We start from the raw sequence: 23,719 nt of genomic DNA on the forward strand, positions 1-23,719 counted from the left end.
GTAGCATGGAGAGCTGCATCAAACCAGTCTCAGGACTGAAGACCACAACAACAACAACATGGATTTACAGGCATATATCATTAGGGGAAAGATTGATATTTCCTACAGGAAATTTAAAGAGGCATTTGGCAAAAAGAGAAGTAGTGGTATGAATATCAAGAACTCAAATGGAAAACAAGTTCTAAACAACAAAAGGTGGAAGTAGTGAATAGAGGGTCTATACAAAAGAGGTCAACTTACAGGCAGTAATGTAGAAATGAAAGAAGATGTAGAATAAGATGAACTGGAAGATATACTGTGAGAAGAATTTGACAGAACACTGAAGTTTTGCATTGAAGCTGAAACATGGCCCCAGGATTAGACAACATTCTTTCAGACCTACTGATAGCCTTGGAAGAGCCAGCCTTAACAAAACTCTTCCATCTGGTATGCTAGACACATGAGACAGGCAAAATACCATCAGACTTCAAGAAGAATATGATCATTCCAGTTCCAAAGAAAGCTGGTGCTGACAGGTATGATTATTACCAAATCAGAAGTTTAAGTTATGTTTGCAAAATACAAAAATGAATTGTTTATGGAAGAGTGGAAAAACTGGTAGAAGCCAGCCTCAGGGAATGTTAGTTTGGATTCTGGAGAAATGTAGGAACATGCAAGGCAGTACTGACCCTTGGACTTCTCATATAAGCTTGATTAAGGAAATGCAAACCTATGTTTACAGCATTTGTAGACTTACAGAAAGCTTTTGACAATACGACTGGAATATGCTCTTTGAAATTCTGAAGCTAGCATGCCTAAAAATCCAGGAAGTGAAAGGGTATTTACGAATTGTACAGAAATCAGATGGCAGTTGTAGGAGTCGAGGGGCATGAAAAGGAAGCAATGTTTGAGAAAAGAGTGAGAAGAGCTGTAGCCTAGCCACAATGCTACTCAGTTTGTACACTGAGAAAGCACTAAAGGAAAGCAAAGAAAAATTTGGGAAATGAATTAAAGTTCAGGGTGAAGAAATAAAAATTTGAGGTATGATGGTGACATTTTAATTCTGTCAGAGTCAGCAAAGGACTTCGAACAGCAGTTGAATGGAATGGACAGTGTCTTGAAAGGTGGATGTAAGATGAACATAAACAAAAGCAAAACAAGGATAATATAATGCATTTGAATTTAATCAGACAAGGCTGAGGGAATTAGATTAGAAAACTAGACACTTAGAGCAGTAGATGAGGTTTGTTATTTTGGCAGTAACATAACTCGTGATGGCCAAAGTACAGACGATGAAAAATGCAGACAGGCAATCGCAAGAAAGCATTCTGGAAGAAGAGAAATTTGTTAATGTTGAATACAGATTTAAGTGTTGTGAAAATTTTTCTGAAAGTATTTGTGTGGAGTGTAGCGATATATTGAAGTGAAATATGGATGATAAACAGCTTAAATAAGAATATAATAGAATCTTTTGAAATGTGGAGTTACAGAAGAATGCCGAAGATTAGGTGGGTAGATAACTTAATTAATGAGGAGGTGTGGAATAGAACTGAGATGAAAAGAAATTTGTGGCACCATGTAACTAAGAGAAGGGATTGGTTGATAGGCCACATTCTGAGACATCAAGGGATCACCAATTCAGTACTGGAGGGAAGTGTGTGTGCTAAAAGTCATAGAAGGAGAGAATGAATTTGTTATACATTTTCAGGAGGATGCAAGTTGCAGTAGTTATTTAGAGAATAAGAGGTTTGCACAGGATAGAGTAGCATGGAGAGCTGCATCAAACCAGTCTTCAAACTGAAACCACAACAACAACATGGTAATAGGTTCAGAAGAGCAACAAAAGGTGCTAAACTGAGTGAGAATACTGACTCTGTAAATGACCTCCAAATAACCATGGCAAAGGTACACAAATGATTTTCAGGAAACGTGATAACTTGATAACTCTTACCAAAAGACATGCTGGCCCTTCAAAAGAAACCACTAGAAGTGGTACCAAAATATGAACATCTCAAAGTTGCTCTGCTAACAACACTCACATCATTTAACACCCGTATGAAAGAAAGAGCAACAGCAACAATAAAAGTAATTTACAACTTAAAAACAACCTTAAAAACACTCAATAAAAACAGCAAATGACATTGTTTAAAATGACTGTAGTACCAGTAACTACTTATGGGACCCACATAATATTGGAAAAACTAAACATAACATTAGAGAAAGTCAAATCCGACTATGTGAAACAATTCCTGGGCATTGGGAAGACAGAGCCTTCAAGACTGGCTTATGCCTTAAAGAAAAAAAACCTCCTTCACAACTAACATAAGACTACAGACGCTTTTGCCAAACACCAAGGCCTTCAAAAGCACACACTAAGTACTCATAGAAAACTCTATCTGGAACAACGTCTACTCAACTGATGCAATAATGCCAGAAGAAAGGAAACAGGTAAGCCAAAAACTTCAACATGTAGTAACATGATATGCAACACAAAGTTTACGCCACAGGTTCTGCCGAAGCAAGACATTCCATCAGCTGTATGAAGACTGCAGGAGTGAATTGTGCAATGTACACTATGAAAAATATGAGACAAAAAACTGCATAAAAATAAAAATGTCAATAATAAAACAAGGGCTATAGTAATGTAACTCAGATTTGTATTTGCTCATTTTCATATATAAATAAATGATGAGAAATGGTGCCTGGATCCCAAAGAATGCAGAGAAACTCACTGAAAGAGAATGAATAATTTTAGGCATAACACTGAAAGATAGATAAAAAGTGAATTATGCTGAACATAAGATGATAAGTGATTAAAATCACAAAATTTGTAGTTAACATGTACTTTAATATCTACATCTACATCATACTGCACAAGCCATCTAATGGTGTCTAGTGGAGGGTACTTTTTGTACCACTAACTGAGCCCTCCAACCCTGTTCCACTCACAGTGCATGGGAATAATGATTGTCAGTAAGCTTCTGTATTGGCCCTAATTTTTAGAATTACCTCCTTATGGCCATTACATGAGATGTATATGGGAGGAAGTAATGTGTTGTCTGACTCTTCCCTGGAAGTGCTCTCTCAAAATTTCAATAGTAAATCCCTCTGTGGTGCGACTATTATGATGTCTGCCAACAGAGTTTGTCAAGTGTATCCATAATGCTCTCATGTTGATCCTTTGATGGAATGTGGTGCTCATCATTGGATCTTCTCTATCTCTTATATCAGTTCTATCTGGCAGGGATCCTGGATAGATGAACAATACTCCAGATCTGGTTGAACAAGTACCTTACAAGCCACTTCCTTCATGGAAATTACATTTCCCTAAGATTCTTCCTGTGAATCTGAGTCTGGCATCTGCTTTTCTCACTATTTGTTTTATGTGGTCATTCCATTTAAAGTTGCTCTAAATAGTTACTCATATATATTTTACAGAAGATACTGTTTCCAGCAGTTTGTCATCAATAGTGTAGCTTTAGATTAGTGAATTTTTTCCTATGCGCATGCAATATGGTACATTTATTTGCATTCAGGCTCAACTGACAGAGCCTAAAGTGTTTCATGTCAGCTTGGGCTGCTTTGTGGATTGTTATACTTCACCTCACACACCAAACACTTAAATAAGAGGCCACTTTAACACTCGTTTTTGTACAATCAATTTTGTTTACTGAATATTCAGTCACCGTTAAGTAACATTAATCAGTGTCCAACTAATCTGTGCCCTGAATCCTTGCTCCTTCTTCCTCCAAAATGGTGCATAAAACATTAATGTAGGCCTTTGCTGTGATAGTGCCATGGAAAACAACTAGGGGTGCAAACCCCCTCAATGAAAAACATAACCACACCATAAAATCACCACCTCCGAAAATTACTGTTGGTAGATGATGTTCACTGAGCATTTGCCATACCCACACCCTGCCATCAGATCACCACATAGTGTACAGTGATTCATCACTCCAACAACATTTTTCCACTGTTTAGTTGTCCAATGTTTATGCTCCTTAAACCAAGCGAGGTGTCATTTGGCATTTGTCGGCGTAATGTGTGGCATATGAGCAACTGCTCAACCATGCAATCCAAGTTTTCTCACCTCCCACCTAACTGTCATAGTATTTGCAGCGGATTCTGATGCAGTTTGGAATTCCTGTGTGGTGGTTTGGATAGATGTCTGCCAATTACACATTATGACCCTCTTCAACTGTTGGCTGTCTGTCAGTCAACAGATGAGGTCAGCCTAGACGCTTTTGTTCTGTATGTGTCCCTTCATTTATTTCCACTTCACTATCACATCAGAAACAGTGGATCTATTATGCTTTCTCATGATGTCTAATGACTGCTGAGGTCGTTGATATGGAGTACCTGGCAGTATGTAGCAGCACAATGCACCTAACATAAAAAAAACGTTTCTTTTGAGGGTGTCTGGATACTTCTGATCATATAGTGTATTTAAGAATGTGATACCACTCATTAAAGAAATGGGACATATCACTATGTATGCCTCCTTTAAGAGAAAAGATGTCATGACAACACATTCAACTTAAATTATTGTAGAAGTGTTACACAGATTGACATGATAGCTTTGTTATCAATTTCAGTTTTTCTTTCAATTTATCATTGTAGTAAGTAGCTCTTTGTGTTTGGTTTTACAAGAAAATCTGTTTCTTTCTTGGAGAAGGTAAATATTGTCTATAATTCTGGGATCAAACATCAGAGCACTTTAAAATTACATCGTGTCCTCTGAAACAGATAAATTACTTAACTTTAATAATTTTATTTAATCATTCTGGAGAAAATGCTCCCTTATCAAGGGACTCTACCATTGTGCAAATAATAACGCTTGTAAACATTTCTCAGCACTGCCTCCTCTAACTTTGAACTCTTGCTAATGTGATGCACCTCTCTTCCCATAAAGTGGTTGGGATCCTGCCTTCCTTGGGTCCACCTGAACTGGGTATAAGTTTCCTTCTCTGGGGCAACTTACCCATAAACTTCAATGAAGTGGTTGGGGTCTTCCCTTCCTTGGGTCCACCTGAACTGGGTATAAGTTTCCTTCCCTGGGGCAACTTACCCATAAACTTCAATGAAGGGGTTGGGGTCCTCCCTTCCTTGGGTCCACCTGAACTGGGTATAAGTTTCCTACTCTGGGGCAACTTACCCATAAACTTCGATGAAGGGGTTGGGGTCTTCCCTTCCTTGGGTCCAGGCAAACCTGGTATAAGTTTCCTTTTCTGGGATAACTTAACCATAAATTCTCATAAAGTGCATCACATACCTTCTTTACTACTATTTTGAGTACTCCAGTTCTCCCACCTTCTGTTTTTCTTTTTCCCATCTCTACACCTCCCATCAAACTCCTGCAGACTCCTGATTTTCTCTGGACAGTTCTCCTGCCTGACTGCTCTTCCTATCACTACTCTCCTCCAAAACCCTTTTGCTTCTGTTCCTATAATGTTCCCTACATCTTCTTGAGATTGTGCAATCCTTTGGGCAAACTTGTAAAACACTGCTTGATTATTGTCTTTCGTCCTTTGACATATTGTGCAAGATCATATTACTGATAATAGTTTTCGACCTAAGTTTTGAAAATAGTTGATCATGTGTTTTATACATTTACGTAACCTGAAATATTCATTCCCTCAATGGATAAAGTTAATTAAACCACACTCCACTGTTTGTGGTATAAACAATCTCCATTCTAGTCAAACTTTGCTGATTCTCCAAAATAGCGCATTCTGTAAGTCGTGTGGCTATTGTTACAATTTTCCTCCTGGATATTTGGTCACTTGGCAATAATTTACTTCTTCTTTCTTACGAAACTCCTAGTTATACTTCATATTTTCATGACCCACATCTTCCTGATTTGGACTATTCTTTTCATTGTCCATGGTATTTAGATTTTCCACAAATGATAACAACTCATTTACCGTAGCCTCATCCCAGTACAAAATTTCTATACTTACATTATAGGGTAGCCATCTCACTAATGCTTTAGCTAAATGAACTTTGCCTAATGGGTTGTCCAAATATTTAGATCATGTTAAATACAACTCAACATACTTTTTACAACTTCCCAATGGCTACTACAGTGCTTTGGACTGAGTAATTCAAAAGTTAATTTGTGACCAGTATTTATGTCTAAATTTCTCTTGAAAATCCCTCCATGAAGTAAATTCTTCTGAGTGAGGATTCCCCCACTAGATAACTTAATCTAAAGTCTATTTTCCAAGAATCCTACCATTTTTGAAGTAATGTTCTCAAAAAAGCTCATAAGAAATATGTTGGGCGTACATCTCGGTCAGGTTTAAGTTTTGCGAAATGCTTGTATAGGTTCACACTACTGCCTGATTGTAGTTCTTATAACAAAGTAGTTGTAGCTAAAGTTTTTATTCTACACTGACTTTCTTGATTTCTTGTCTCTTTGTAGCTAATGAACCCCACAATCATTTGAACTCATTATTTGGTTGACTTACTCCATTCCTGGATAGCTGTACACTATTTAAAGATTGTGCTTCCAATTTTTGATCTGCTAAGGCCTGTACTTTTTCCTCCAAACCTGCAAAGATACCATGTAAAGAAACGGCATCTCTGATCTCACACCTTTGCTCTAAAGGTATGGTATGATTTTCCACATTTGAGATCTGATCATTTACAAGTTTACATTCATTACTGCAAATACTCACAAACTGTCCACATCAGTATGAATTTCCCTAACATGTTCCTGAATTTTTTTAAATTAAAGTTTGCATTGTTGAAACATTTCAGTATGAATATTGTTTTGAAAAATATTTAATTTATGATATAGTGTATGCTAAACACTCCTCTAAATGGTCAAGTTTCTCATCAAATCGAGCAAATCTGTCATTGGTACTGTTAAGTACCTCTTCCTTGGATGACTGTATTTTATTATTAATCTCTTTAAATTTTTCCAAAAATGTTTCTAAATTCCAATCCCGGGAGCGGAAAGACTTACCTTAGGAGGAAAAAAGGATAGGTATATACTGGCGAACACACACACACACACACACACACACACACACACACACACACACACACACACACACACACACACACACACACACATATATATATATATATATATATATCCATCCATACATATACAGACACAAGCAGACATATTTAAAGGCAAAGAGTTTGGGCAGAGATGTCAGTCGAGGCGGAAGTGCAGAGGCAAAAATGATGTTGAATGACAGGTGAGGTATGAGTGGCGGCAACTTGAAATTAGCGGAGACTGAGGCCTACTGGATAACAAGAAGAGAGGATATATTGAAGGGCAAGTTCTCATCTCTGGAGTTCGGATAGGTTGGTGTTGTTGGAAAGTATCCAGATAACCCGGACGGTGTAACACTGTGCCAAAATGTGCTGGCTGTGCACCAAGGCATGTTTAGCCACAGGGTGATCCTCATTACCAACAAACACTGTCTGCCTGTGTCCATTCATGTGAATGGACAGTTTGTTGCTGGTCATTCCTACATAGAAAGCGTCACAGTGTAAGCAGGTCAGTTGGTAAATCACGTGGGTGCTTTCACACGTGGCTCTGCCTTTGATCGTGTACACCTTCCGGGTTATAGGACTGGAGTAGGTGGTGGTGGGAGGGTGCATAGGACATGTTTTACAATGAGGGCGGTTACAAGGGTAGGAGCCAGAGGGTAGGGAATGTGGTTCGGGGATTTCATAGGGATGAACCAAGAAGTTACAAAGGTTAGGTGGATGGCGGAAAGACACTCTTGTTGGAATGGGGAGGATTTCATGAAGGATGGATCTCATTTCGGGGCAGGATTTTAGGAAGTCATATCCCTGCTGGAGAGCCACATTCAGAGTCTGATCCAGTCCCGGGAAGTATCATGTCACAAGTGGGGCACTTTTGGGGTTCTTCTGTGAGAGGTTCTGTGGTTGAGGGGATGAGGAAGTGGCTGTGGTTATTTGCTTCTGTACCAGGTTGGGAGGGTAGTTGCGGGATGCGAAAGCTGTTTTCAGGTTGTTGGAGTAATGGTACAGGGATTCAGGACTGGAGCAGATTCATTTGCCACGAAGGCCTAGGATGTAGGGAAGGGACCGTTTGATATGGAATGGGTGACAGCTGTCATAATGGAGGTACTGTTGCTTGTTGGTGGGTTTGATGTGGACAGATGTGTGAAGCTGGCCATTGGACAGATGCAGATCAACGTCAAGTAAAGTGGCATGGGATTTGGAGTAGGACCAGGTGAATCTGATGGAACCAAAGGAGTTGAGGTTGGAGAAGAAATTCTGGAGTTGTTCTTCACTGTGAGTCCAGATCATGAAGATGTCGAATAAATCTGTACCAAACTTTGGGTTGGCAGGTTTGGGTAACCAAGAAGGCTTCCTCTAAGTGACTCATAAATAGGTTGGCATACGAGGGGGCCATCCTGGTACCCATGGCTGTTCCCTTTCACTGTTGGTATGTCTGGCCTTCAAAAGTGAAGAAGTTGTGAGTCAGGATGAAGCTGGCTAAGGTGATGAGGAAAGGGGTTTTATGTAGGGTGGCAGGTGATCGGCTGGAAAGGAAGTGCTCCATTGCAGCGAGGCCCTGGATGTGTGAGATATTTGTGTAAAGGGAAGTGGCATCAATGGTTATTGTTCATAGCATCCTCCTACAGACCAACTGCAAATTATAACAGCCTGCCACCCTCCACCTCAAAAAACTATCCAATCTCCTGGTTTCCCACCTCTGGAAAGGCAACTCACTCACCCTCCACAACCTTTCCAACAAACCTCAACCTCCTCTCATTGCACACAGACCCAGTCTCTCCCATCTACTCAATCTCCCACTTCCAGGTCCACTGCCCCGAACACCTCAAAATTCTAGTCAACACAATCTGGAACCACAACATCCCAATTCAGTAGTTAACCTTTCCTCCAAACCTCTCTCCCAATTCGAAACCTCTGTCCTATTGCAAGGCCTCACCTTCAGCCCCACTCCCAGATTCAACCAAACTGCCCTTGTCAAAGATTTACTGTCCTACACTCGTAGTCTCTGCTGGAAATATCACTTTGCCACGAAGAAAAATAATCCTCATCCCACTCCTAATGATCCAACTCCCCAAGACACTATCCAAATTGAACCCTGTCTGGAACAGTTCCGTCCTGCATCATAGCGGGACCCACCTCCTCTTCCTCAAAATCACCCTCTCCAAACCTTCCAGGAATTTCTCACTTCCAGCCTTGCCTATCAATCTTTCTTGAAAAACCTTAATCCTACTCCAAACATCACCACAGCCAAAGCCCAGGCAATCCATGATCTGAAGGCTGACCGATCCATCATCATTCTTCTGGCTGACAAGGGTTCCACGACCGTGATACTTGATCGTCAGGAGTATGTGGTTGAGGGACTGCGTCAGCTTTCAGACAACACTACATACAAAGTTTGCCAAGGTAATCCCATTCCTGATGTCCAGGCGGAGCTTCAAGGAATCCTCAGAACCTTAGGCCCCCTACAAAACCTTTCACTTGACTCCATCAAACTCCTGACCCCGCTGACACCTAACACTGCTACCTTCTACCTACTTCCTAAAATTCACAAATCCAAACATCCCGGCCACCCCATTTTAGCTGGTTACCAAGACCCCACAGAATGTATCTCTGCCTTCATAGATCAACACCTTCAACCCATTACATGCTGTCTCCCACCCTTTATCAAAGACACCAACCACTTTCTCGAACGCCTGGAATCCTTACCAGTCTGTTACCCCCCGAAACCATCCTTGTAACCATTGATGCCACTTCCCTATACACAAATATCCCACATGTCCAGGGCGTCGCTGCAATGGAGCACTTCCTTTCCAGCCGATCACCTGCCACCCTACATAAAACCCCTTTCCTCATCACCTTAGCCAGCTTCATCCTGACCCACATCTTCTTCACTTTTGAAGGCCAGACATACCAACAGTGAAAGGGAACAGCCATTGGTACCAGGATGGCCCCCTCGTATGCCAACCTATTTATGGGTCACTTAGAGGAAGCCTTCTTGGTTACCCAAGCCTGCCAACCCAAAGTTTGGTACAGATTTATTCATGACATCTTCATGATCTGGACTCACAGTGAAGAACATTTCCAGGATATCCTCTCCAACCTCAACTCCTTTGGTTCCATCAGATTCACCTGGTCCTATTCCAAATCCCATGCCACTTTACTTGACGTTGACCTCCATCTGTCCAATGGCCAGCTTCACACATCTGTCCACATCAAATCCACCAACAACAAACGGTACCTCCATTATGACAGCTGTCACCCATTCCATATCAAACGGTCCCTTCCCTAAAGCCGAGGCCTTCGTGGCAAACTAATCTGCTCCAGTCCTGAATCCCTGCACCATTACACCAACAACCTGAAAACAGCTTTCGCATCTCGCAACTACCCTCCCAACCTGGTACAGAAGCAAATAACCACAGCCACATCCTCATCCCCTCAAACCCAGAACCTCTCACAGAAGAACCCCAAAAGTGCCCCACTTGTGACATGATACTTCCCGGGACTGGATCAGACTCTGAATGTGGCTCTCCAGCGGGATATGACTTCCTAAAATCCTGCCCCGAAATGAGATCCATCCTTCATGAAATCCTCCCCATTCCGACAAGAGTGTCTTTCCGCCATCCACCTAACCTTCGTAACCTCTTGGTTCATCCCTATGAAATCCCCGAACCACATTCCCTACCCTCTGGCTCCTACCCTTGTAACCGCCCTCGTTGTAAAACCTGTCCTATGCACCCTCCCACCACCACCTACTCCAGTCCTGTAACCCGGAAGGTGTACACGATCAAAGGCAGAGCCACGTGTGAAAGCACCCACGTGAGTTACCAACTGACCTGCTTACACTGTGACGCTTTCTATAGGAATGACCAGCAACAAACTGTCCATTCGCATGAATGGACACAGGCAGACAGTGTTTGTTGGTAATGAGGATCACCCTGTGGCTAAACATGCCTTGGTGCACAGCCAGCACATCTTGGCACAGTGTTACACCGTCCGGGTTATCTGGATACTTCCCAACAACACCAACCTATCCGAACTCCAGAGATGAGAACTTGCCCTTCAATATATCCTCTCTTCTCATTATCCACCAGGCCTCAATCTCCGCTAATTTCAAGTTGCCGTCACTCATATCCCACCTGTCATTCAACATCATCTTTACCTCTGCACTTCCGCCTCGAATGACATCTCTGCCCAAACTCTTTGCCTTTAAATATGTCTGCTTGTGTCTGTATATGTATGGATGGATATGTGTGTGTGTGTGTGTGTGTGTGTGTGTGTGTGTGTGTGTGTGTGTGTGTGTATGTGTGCGCGCACGAGTATATACCTATCCTTTTTTCCCCCTAAGGTAAGTCTTTCCGCTCCCGGGATTGGAATGACTCCTTACCCTCTCCCTTAAGACCCACATCCTTTCATCTTTCCCTCTCCTTCCCTCTTCCCTGAAGAAGCAACCGTTGGTTGCGAAAGCTAGAATTATGTGTGTATGTTTGTGTTTGTTTGAGTGTCTATCGACCTGCCAGTGCTTTTACAACCAAGATGCTGTATCTTACCGAACGAAAATGTTGGTATGTTGATAGAGACAATAAACACACACACACACACACACACACACACACACACAAATTTCAAGCTTTCACATCTTAAGGTTGCTTCATCAGGAAAGAGGGAAGGAGTTTGTTATTGGACGTACGACATAAAGGAACAAGCATGCTGTGGCTTAACAGGTTGCCTGGAGAAAACAGCAGGCTGCACGTGACTGACTTTAGCAATGGATGACTTTGGTGTAGACGGAGGTGTCACCTCAGAGTCTGTGGACGGTGAGTGTGTTACAGCGGTAGATGGCAGGATATTCCGGATTGAGTTGACAGTGTTGGTGTTTTGATGTGCAAAACAGCCATGATTGAAAGTTGGTGGGGCATGGCCGTGAGCTCTGTGTTTGAGGCACGTTCATAGTGAGAAGTGGTGGAAGGCAGAAATGGTCGGCGAAACCGTGGTTGGAGCAGGAAAGCGATGAGACGTAATGTGAATGTGAAGAAGTCGAATCAGCAGATGAGCTACTGGTCTGTGGCGGGGAGGCGACACAGTTTGAAGCAACTGGAGCTGTGTGTGTGTGCTGTTGCTGTCGGCGCCGCAGTCGAGTCGTAAGGCTGCAAGCTGCTTGCGTGAAACTGCTGCATTGTCATGTGTCAGAGCGGAAAAATGCTGACTCGTTGAAGCAGAAATGGCAGATGTGTTGACCGTACATTGCAAAGGTAGTGAAGAGGGTCGCAAAGCAAGCGGCACTGGAATGCAGCTGGTTATGTCGTGGTACAGAAACAAAGTGTTTGGAACTACCAAGGAAAGGTGGCTGTGGCGTAAATAAGTTGCTTGTATCACATCAGTAACGTAGCATTTCCACTTGAGGCGGCATGATGGTGACAGTTGTGCATGATTGTCAGGGTATTAGTTGTAGGCGGAACAATGACAGGAGCATCTCGTTGCATGTCGTGCTCGGTCGGTGTCGGCTGCAGCATGTCTAACTGATCTTGTACCAACAAGTTGTATGTCGCAATTTGCTCACGTAGCTGTCACAGTTGTTCAAGCAAAAATGCATCATGTTGCATATTGTGCTCGATCAGTGTTGGCTGCAGCATGTGTAACGGATCTTGTACCAACAAGTTGTAAGTCGCAATTTGCTCACGTAGCTGTCACAGTTGTTCAAGCAAAAATGCATCATGTTGCATATTGTGCTCGATCAGTGTTGGCTGCAGCATGTGTAACGGATCTTGTACCAACAAGTTGTAAGTCGCAATTTGCTCACGTAGCTGTCGCAGTGGTTCAGGCAAAAATGTATGTCATGAAGCAGTCTGCTGTGTATCACTGAGTAAGGTGTGGTCAAAATCAGAATGTGTCTCTATCAAAGAGTAACCTGGCGTGGAGGATAAGGTCAGTGGCACAATATTGATGTCACAGTTCGAGTAGAAGAGATCGTGTGTGTGATCGTGAATGTGAAACTCAGTACTCGGAGGTGGCAGAGTGAGAACATGTTCACTGCTGTATGAACCATTGATAGGGTTGAAATCATCTTCTGGGGTGGTTGAACATGTTGCGAGTGCAATCAAGCAGTGAACGGCCGGGCGGTAAGCATGCGAAGTGTCGGCGAATTGTTGACAAGATGCAGGTGCGGTAGTCGTGGCGGGTTCGTATGTTGCGCAGCTGTTTGTTTTAACTGGGTCGAGGTCAGTGAGCCAGCAGGCAGCGACCGTGACATCGCTGTCAGTAGCGGTCGAGCAGAGTCAGTGTGGCTCGGGTGCTGTGTAGAGGGAGGCGTGGCACGTCCAGTGTTGCAGTGAGAAACAGTCGACATTGTCGTCGGTGTAATTGGTGTATTGTCGTTGATTGGTAGGATGTCCTTCATTAAATTTTTCCTGTGAATTTGACCAAGCATGTGATTTAGCTGTAGTTCAGAGTTCGTGCAAACTGGGATTTGCAACATAGTCCCTGTTTGTTCAGTCCATTGATTGGCATGATTGTCCAGTGTCGAAGCACTGCACAAAGTTAATTCATTACACAAAAGCAAGTCAAAATTGTCCAAATGAATCAGCGAAGGAGTACTGCACTGTCTGGAAGCGAAATTACTGATGCACTGAGCAGGTTTTGATGGAAAACATGTGCGCCTCAGTCGCATTGCCGATGTGTAAGTAGGTGACGAAAGTTACTAAAAAGCACGATTCACACAAGGGTCAGGAATTTACACAGTATTTACACTTCCTGTACACTGCATCCAGATGCAGTGTGATGCAAAGTTGATGGATGTAGAAATTCGACAAAGGGTTGCTGCATTGATTGTCCATGGTGATGTTCCAGTACACATTTCTGGTTTTGTAAGCGGCATTCATGAATGTCAGGGTCACCAGTGTGGGGTCTGATATGTTATGTATGGTAATATCGAACCCAATATTAAGTATTCGGTCATTTATAATAAATTAACTTTATTTTGATCATGTCGGCACAAACACATCCACTTGGATACAGAATTTGGAACACACTGCGATCAACAGTTTTCGAAGAAGTTTGTTCTCAAAGATGAGGTGGTCAACTCTTGCAGTCGATAAGCACCACAAGTTCATGAATTGAGACTCACTAAATTATACCCAATTTGAAAAAAAAAAAAAAAAAAAAAAGGTTGTGCTAGCTGGTTACGCATGAGACATCAGTGCTTCATTCTGAAATGACAAACAAAACTGAACATATGTGAATGGAGACTTTCCTGGTGTCTACAGTTGATGAAACACTCTTGGTTTCTATTCAAATGGTGGTATTATAAATCTGTGACATTTCTATGAGTGACATACTCATCATCTTCTGGTGAAGTGTTGAGATTTTGGGGATGTCATCCTAGTTACATCTGCGGTGTGCCCCCTTCTGGAGCCAAGTGGATGGGGGCACACCGCAGGTATAAATATGTACTTTCTGCAAAATCTCGACACTTCACCAAAAGATGATGAGTATGCTGCTCATTGAAATATTACAGTTTTATGATACTGCCACCTGGCAGGCAATGCAAGAATTTTCCATCAAAACTGAACCTGCTCAGGTTTCTCTGGAGGCTTTAACTCCTGCACAACAGAAAGAAAGTATGGGTATATATGAAGGCCCTCTTGGCAGAGTTCTGACACAAAAAGTCTTTCAATTATGATGTGTGCACAACTAGCTGGCATTGCAATTTTGCCTGAATGTCTACAGGCTATCTATTATTGAATATCTTTCTGGTTTTCAGAATCATTTACAGTAATTTTCTAATATTCTGTTTACTGTTTAGATTACACTACTATAAAACCAATCCCATGATTTCAAGAAGTTCTATGTTAGTCACCCTGAGAAACTTACCAAGCACAATAACTTTCAGAAATAGTAAACTTTCAAAGAAGCTGGCTGAAAAGCACGAAAACCTGTCACTGGAAGCAGCCTGTGATGTGGCCCCACTCCCTCAGTAAACTGACACTATTCTGAACGTAGTATAGAGGCATTTGTACCCCTCTGTCTTAAGAGACACTACAAAAGAAGGGCAATGGTTAGACCAAAAAGCTGGAAATTAGTCTTATGTAAGACATTTAATGTATTATTAACAAAATGATAAAAGTTGTCCACCTTTCCTTTATAAATGCTGATGTGAAAGGAAGATGAAAAGAGAAAAACAGTTCTCCTTTATCCAGTTACTATGATAACTGAAATAATTAGTACTGAATAGTAAATTACCACTGTTTAGAAGTAAAGTGATGTGACCTGTAAAAGGAATGGGTTTGTGCAACCAATGGAAACAGGATTTATGTACTAAAGTAGTGTGTTTACATTTTGCCGCTTGCACTGCAGCTGTAGTCATTATAAAGCTAAGTACTGACAAACTTATTTGTGCTCTGTAATAGAGCTATTAAATATAATAGTTTTTGGCAGTGTCGTGTGTCATTTGTGCTGAAGTAACAACTTAGTAAAGTTTTTTAATCATTTGCTTGCTGTGTTTTTTATAGTTTTCTGTGCGTTGAAGTCCTTTAGTAAATTTCGTGCTTTAGTTTCCAACTGACATTTCTTATTGTTTCTAGTGAAGTATTTCAATAAGATTTTCATTCAGTGTTTTAACTTCACTTAGTATTCCAGTGGCCACTTGAATTTTTTGGTTTTAGCTAATAATTTAGTGAAGTTTTGTTGGTATTGGTATTAGCTGTGGTGTAGTAGTATTAATATGAGTAGTTGCTTTCTTAGTATGCAGAGAATTTCAAGACCATTATCATTAGTTCTTAAATAGTTCTACTGTTGTAAATGAACTTTGGTAAGTTTTTTTTCAGTAACTGTAAAATTTTACCGTGAGTGAGAAGTGTGGGCTCTGTTGTAGGTTTGTGAATAGTGGGTTACGGTGAGGGAGTTGTTCAAAGTATTTTCATGGGGGAGAATGCAGTGGGAAAGCCAGTGGTCATTTTAGAGAAAGCTTCTCCTGGGAATGCAGAATCTGCAGTAGAAATAAGTTGAAAGAGGAGCAGGAGCATAAGATCTGTGCCCTTCGGGTGCAGTTACAATGTGCAAAGTAGGACCTAGGTAGGTTGAGGATGGTGAATGGTGGTGGGGAATAGGAACTGGCAGTTGGCAAGAAGGCAGCTAGGAAGAGGAGGTATTCAGACAGTTTTACATTGTGTACATGGAACAGATATGACCATCTGTCAGAGTTGAATGGAGAGAAGCCTCATGTAGCTGTAGATGTAGGGAACATGCAGCAGTCCTCAGCAGTTTGGAGGCCTCGGTTAGTTGAAAAGTCTAGCAAAAAGAAGAAGGTTCTGCTGCTAGGTAGTTCCCATGGTAGAGGTGTGGACCAGCAGTTGCAGGAAGTGTTGGGGAGTGAGTGAGGTCATCAGCATTGTGAAGCCTAGTGCAGGGTTGGCTCAGGTGACTGATAGCATAGGGGAGTTATGTAAGAATTTTATGAAGGAGGATCAGGTAGTGATAGTGGGTGGAGCAGGGAACAGTCTTGATATGGACGGGGAATATGATGTAGGTGGTGACTTGGTTAAGATAGCTGCTCAGACTGGTTGCACTAATGTGCATTTTGTGCAACTGTATAAGAGTCATGATTGGCCTCACCTTAATGCGGCTGTTTGGCGCATTAACATGGAGCTGGGGAGGGCGCTGATGGCAGAGGACATGGGTCACATCTGAGTGGTGACAGTTGGGTCTGTCAGTAAATCGAGTTTTACTAGGATGGCCTGCACCTCAATGGGTACGGGAAGTGGAGGCTGGCTAAGCTTATAGGTGACAGTGTAGTGGATGGTGGTGATGGTGGTAGTTACACTCATGGAAAAATTCCTGTAGTAGTTGGTGTTAGAGCTGCACTATTTTTATGTTGAAGTCAGCTGACAGGTTACCTGCTTAAAGGAAGTCTCTCTAGCTAGGCGCTCACCTTCCAAAGACATAATGTTTCCAAGTGTAGAAGGAATTAGCATATTTTATCAAAATGTAAGAGGTATTAGAGATAAAGTTAGTGAACTGCTTATAGATGTTGACTCTGAAATTATTGGTATATCAGAGCACCACTTAAATAATTTGACAATTCAGAGGCCTCCTTTACCAGGCTACAGATTAGCTGACTGTTTCTCAAGGGGTTCCTTGGGTGAGAGGGAGTGGCTATGTACGTAAAAAACAGTATTCCATTTGAGTCCATATATGTATCATGTCACTGCACCGAATAGATATTTGAATGTTGTGCAGTGGTAGTTGAATTCAGTGAAACTTAACTTCTAATTGTTGTTTTATAGGTCCCGTAAGTCCAACTTCAGAGCATTTTTGCTCAAGCTAGAGAGGGTTCTTGATTCACTTTATGAGATGTACCAGAAACTAATTATATGTGGTGATTTCAATATAAATTTTGTATATGATGGTGCAAGAAAATGGATGTTGGTAGATCCCATAAATTCATATGATTAGATGCAGACTGTGTTTTTTCCAACTAGGGTGCAGGGGAACAGTAGCACAGCCATAGACAATATTTTTATTCATTCTTCATTACTAGATGGGCATTCTGTTAGTAAAATCGTGAATGGCCTTTCAGATCATGATGCACAAATTTTAACACTAAAAGGCTTTTGTACTCAAACCAATGTCATATTTAATTAAAAATTATGTAGGAAAGTTAATCCAACAGGAATAGAGAGTTTTTTAAACCTTTGTCAAGGAACAAGACTGGCAAGATGATAAATAAAATACTTTCCTTAACAAATTTCTCATGCTCTTTGAGAGTTGCTTCCCATTAGAACATTCTAAATGGGGTACTAACAGTAATGTGCAGCCCGGTTGGCTGACTACTGTGATAAGGATATCTTGTAGAACAAAGCAGGAATTATATGAAAATCTTAGAAGTAGTCACAATCAAGCTACAGTAGCCCACTACAAACTGTATTGTAAGGTTCTTAAAAATGTTGTTAGAAAGGTAAAGATTATGCAAATAGAATAGCTAATTCACAGGATGAAATTAAAACCATATGGTCAGTTGTGAAGGAAGTGTCTGGACAGAAGCACAAGGTCGACAATACAAAGTCAGTTCACAGTAAAAATATTTCTGTTACTGATAAATCAGATATATGTACAGTATTTAACAATCATTTTCTGATCATTGCTCGTGAATTAAATAAAAATTTAGTTCCTACAGGAAATCATAAAACTTTCTTGGCAAATGCCTTTCCGAGATTGATGTCTGTAATACCCCTCTGTGATACAGACAAGAGGGAGATTGAGTCAATAATCAAGTCACTGAAGACTAAGAACTCTCATGGTTATGGCAGAGTGCGTAGCAGAATATTAAAGTACTGTGCTGTGCATGTTAGCCCTGTATTTGGCAATATTTGTAATTTTTCCTTTAGGAATATTCAGTTTCCTGAGCGATTAAAGTACTCAGTAGTAAAGCTGTTTGATAAAAAGGGAGAAAGGGATAATGTAGATAATTTTAAACCTATCTATATGCCATCAAAGTTTGCAAAAGTTAGTGAAAAGGCTGTGTACGTAAGGATAATTGATCATTTTATATCACACGATTTGCTATCAAATGTACAGTTCGGCTTTAGAAGTCGCTTAACAACTGAAAATGCTATATTCTCTTTTCTCTGTGAGGTACTGGATGGGCTAAACAAAAGGTTTCAAATGCTTGGCATATTTTTTGATTTAACTAAGGCATTTGATTGGGTTGATCACAAAATTTTGCTCCAGAAGTTGGACCATTACGGAGGGTGAAGCTTTGACAATGCCAGCCACTCGTGCTGGCGAAACGTCAGCAAAATCATCACACGAACGTCGGCCGAAGAACCCGAGACAGAAGCAAATAAGCAGTTTGTCAACAAGTGGCCACGAAAGTCTTAACAATTTTGTATACGAGAAGTAGCTCACAATTGGTTAACCTCTTACTTTAGCAACATGCAGCAAAAGGTCATTATTCACAATGCTGATAACAGCTGTGATGTGGGGTCTGACTGGAGTACTGTCAAGTGGGAGGTGCCCCAGGGATCAGTGTTGGGGCCACTCATGTTCCTTATATGTATAAATGATAGGCTCTCTAATATTATGGGTAACTCTAAAATATTTCTGTTTGCAGATGACACTAGCTTGGTAGTAAAGGATGTTGTGTGCAACATTGGGTAAGTTTCAAATAGTGCAGTACATGACCTCAGTTCATGGCTTGTAGAAAATAAACTAATGCTAAATCACAGTAAGACTCAGTTTTTACAGTTTCTAACCCACAATTCAATAAAACCTGACATTTTAGTTTCACAGAATGGGCATATGATTAGTGAAACTGAAAAGTTCAAATTTCTGGGTGTTGAAATAGATAGACCATGGAGAAAGAGAGTAATGGACAACTAAATTTTTTGGGTGTATTGGTTATTAAACAGGCAGACAGGACTTTAGGGCGCAAGGTATATAGGAAAGACACACACACACCAATCGTTACCTATATAAGGATTCAAATCGTCATCCTAGGCAGAAGTGAGGATTCATAAAAACTTTAGTGGACAGGGCTAATAACATCTGTGAGCCAATGTATTTGCAAGATGAATCAAGCCATTTGTGAACGGCTTTCTAGAGAAATGGGTACACTGAGAACAAAATAGATTGAACACTCCACCATAGAAGAAAAAAGTGCCAAAAATGCACGACAACAACAACCGTCAGTTGGAAAGGCTTTTCTTACATTTATTCATAACATCATGGATCGAATTTAAATAGTTTTGGCCAAGTTTCAAGTGGAGACAATCTTTTGACCTACCAAGAAAATTAGTGGAAGTTTAAGATCGGTGAAAGCTGCACGACACCCCTTAGCTATCTCAGGTGTGTATAAAATTCCGTGTAGCTGTGGCATGGTTTATATTGGAGCAACTAAAAGGAGTGTTAGTACCTGCCTAACAGAACACAAAAGGAACTGTAGATTGGGATAAATTGTCAAATCAGCTGTAGCAGAACATGTTTTCAAAGACAGTGATCATTAAATAAAATTTAGTGAGACAAACGTGATAGCTAGGACCTCACATTATTATACCCGCATGTATAGAGAAGCTATAGAGATCTACAAGCATGAAAATAATTTTAATAAAAAAGAAGAAGGATTAAAACTAGACAAGATATGGTGGTCGACTCTGTACCAACAAAGTGACTAATGATTACCTATAATCAAGAGAGATGGCACTAGCCAGAGATAGTTTTACAGTTAAAAGCACATGATGAGTGGTGGCGCCATCTAAGCGTTCTATATAAGCAGGACCTCCATCACCTAGCAGCCAGTCGCCAACTCACGTCAGAAGATGTTGCCCACAGTAGACAACGAAACATCAGGAAAGAGAAGCAGTTTTATATATGGACAACGGTAATTCAGCCCGGAAGTTTTAATTAATGCAGATGCTGGCCATGAAAGCTTACATGTTATGATTTTATAGCATTTTGCAGCAATTTTCACACTCTATAAAAGAGATATGATGTTATGAAAATGCATGTGTGACTTCTTTGGCACAGCTTGTGACTTCCACACTGTAACACTTCACTATCTGCACCATAACCACTGTTTCCTCTTTCATCACCCAGTGTATCTTGTTCATTGTTGGAATCATTTTCACACCCTGGTTTCTGGATTTCTTCAAAATCAAATTCTCCATCTTTGGAATCATCAGTTTCACTTTCAGCCATCACTTCTTCAATCAGCAGCATAATTCTCTACTGTTCTGTATCATTAAAACATCCAAAGATGCATTTGAAACACTTACAAGATACTAAAATAAGGTACTAAATAAGAAAGGGTCAGTTCTAACACTAAATGAAGCCAATACATGCAAGCAAGGAAATAATGATAAAATGACACCAGTGCATGCAGCTCATCCTTGATAAGCTAGAACTATAGTTGGGAGTAATGTTGTTAAAGTGTCAGGCACACCATACCATCCAACTATTATTATGTTCATTGAAAGGTACTGAGAAGATACCTTCTTGGAAGCAATCATCAGACACTGTATTAATGTGAAGATATTGTCCTTGGTCTCTCAGACAATGTGCTTCTACTTATAGGTGAACAGTACATTTTCAGTGATTCACTAATGTGTTGCATATAATAATAATCATGTGCAAATGAGAGTAGTGTGTGGGCAAAGAAACTGTGCTACCATTTGACATAAATCATTCTTTATTTATTTGCTTTTGAATCATCTAGTTAGTGTTTTTCTTTTATTTGCTAATGTGTGCGTGTGTGTGTGGTATTAATAGCAATTTGACATTCTATGTCAGGAAATATTTTTAAATGCATGATTGAATTACCAATTATTGCAATTAAAAGCCAACAAATCTAAGTAATTTTTATTAATTTATATTTCTTTGTAGGAATTATTGTGTGAATTATTGTTACTATCATTAAATGTTATCTCTGTTTGGAAAGAATTATGCATCATTTATGTTTCATTTGTGTACATGCACCAGGTACGCAATCATATTACCATTGCAGTTCTAGAGTTTGTCATTCAGATGCATATTATTTCTTTTAAAATATACCTTTCTAATTTTATTTCTTACTTCAACATTACCAATCCAGGTATCAGCACCAAAAGCTCCACGTTTTAAAGCAACAACTCCTGCGGAGGAAATTAAAGCTGGTGAGTAATTTGCTGATAGATATCTTTAGTCTAATTTCAAACATTTTTGTTTATTTTACCTTCACTGGTAACACTGTACCATGTTTGCCTGCTTCATTATGTGATCCTTCTCATTCAGCCACCATGTTTTTTCCTATTTGGGAAGGTTTTATAAAAAATGAATGCACTTCATGTTAACAGTCAACTAGTCAGGCAATACCTGCAAAATTGCAGTTATTATGTAAGGGAATAGATGGCATCTTAGAAAAATAATCCAAATCTCATAAAATTTGAGGGCAAGATTTTTGTTTTTTGGGTAGTTCAATGGTGAGGTGGAGAGAGAAGTGTCAATATGCTTTGACTGTTCATCAATTAGTCCATTTCTGGAGAAGAGAGGTTTTTGCTCTGCCATTATAGCAAGTAACTGTTATAGTATATCCAAATTCTACGGTGACTTATTGCTCAATTTCCATTTATTATACCACATGTTTTTGTAATTTATAATTTTGAATATTTTTGTGTGTGATTTAGAAGATAAGGTATATTTAAAAGAATTAAATATTATTTTCAGTAATATTGTACCTAGCATTTCATGCAATACCTGAAAATATCTGTTATATACACTGGAATGAACCATCAGTTTCTTTTTATTTATCTGAGATGTATTCCCCTGGTTATCATTCACAATATTAGTCAGAATCCTTCCTCCAGTTAATTTAGTTTCTGACACATTCTAGACTCTATGTAATTTTATCTTATGCTGATCTTGCAACCTATCTGTTTAAAATACAGCTAAACTCTTGACTTAAAACAGATGATTCATGGAACAGCTCCCAAATTGTGACACTCATCTTAGAGATACATCTAGGAAAGATGTAGTAGTAGTATGGACATCTGTCATCAAAGTTACCCATACACATAATTCCCCGTAATGTGAGACAATATCATATCTAATTTAAATTTTGAGTTGTGTACATTGTTCCTTTTACACTCATATACTTGTTCCTGAAGAGAAAGTATGCCAGTGAATGCAATGATACATATTAAAAAGAATGACAGATTTTATTTCATACTAGCATACTGGAATGCAGATATTATTTACCTTGCAATGTAAATACATTGTGCATTAGTTGTAGTACATGAAATATTCCATCTTGGACTACTTTAACTTATCTGATGTTATATTAATATTTTCCAGGGGTGAAACTTCGCAAAACCGGGCTGTGGGGATCAGATGATGTGAGAGAGGTGCGAACTCCTTTATTTTCATTTATTGATCCACATTTAAAATTAAAATTTTCAGTATGATAAATTCATGATATAAGCAGTTAAAATTCTTGAATACTTGTCTGGTATTTGTATGAAGCTTATAGTACCATGATATGTGGAAAACTAAAACTCTTCTCATCATTAATAATTAGCTTAAAATTTTCCATCATTTGCTTCCAAGAAAACTAATAAATCATGAGTTCAGAATGACCAATCAATCAATCTCTTTATTCATCCATTAAAAATATATACATTGTATGGGTGTAGTGAATTACAATATAATTTGTTATATTTAATTTGTTTCAAAAACTTGGATAATAAATACAAATATTTTATATTAGTATACATAAATAATAGTACTTTTCCATATTCAGATATTCTTCACTGTTATAAAAACCATGTAAAAGCTGTTTAAGGCCTATCTTAAATTTATGAAATTCTTTAATTTTCTTTATTGTAGCAGGTAATGCACTAAAAAGTATTTTGGGCTGTAGTTAACACTTTTTTGGTAGAGCGCTCCTTTGTTGCTGTCTCTGTGAAAATGATCCCTGTTGCTTGTCTTGTGATTATGAACCTGATTATTTAAAGTGAGTTTTCAGAAAGCAGACACATTCATAGATGTATAAGCTAGGAAGCGGCATTATTTTAAATTCTTTAAATATTTCCCTGCATGACACTCTACAGGGACGCCCTTTCATTACTCCAATAACCCTTTTTTCAAGTCTGAAAGCTTGTTTTGCCATACCTGTATTTCCCCAGAAGATCACACTAAATGATTCAGTGCTGCAATAGTTATGAAGCATTCTTAGTACATAGCAGTATTTACTTAGTTTTTTATTCAA

At 39.8% G+C, this 23,719-nt stretch overlaps 1 protein-coding gene across 1 annotated transcript in view; it reads left to right on the forward strand.

Annotated features, from left to right (window-relative positions):
• LOC126335903 (uncharacterized) overlaps window positions 1–23,719 on the forward strand; it is a 388,142-nt gene that overhangs the window by 177,957 nt on the left and 186,466 nt on the right. The window contains exons 7-8 of the mRNA XM_049999375.1: window positions 21,569–21,629; window positions 22,807–22,856. Coding sequence (XP_049855332.1) covers window positions 21,569–21,629; window positions 22,807–22,856 — 111 coding nt within the window. The remainder of the gene's footprint in view (window positions 1–21,568; window positions 21,630–22,806; window positions 22,857–23,719) is intronic.

Source organism: Schistocerca gregaria, chromosome 2 (assembly GCF_023897955.1).
Source record: "Schistocerca gregaria isolate iqSchGreg1 chromosome 2, iqSchGreg1.2, whole genome shotgun sequence".
NCBI lineage: Eukaryota > Metazoa > Arthropoda > Insecta > Orthoptera > Acrididae > Schistocerca > Schistocerca gregaria.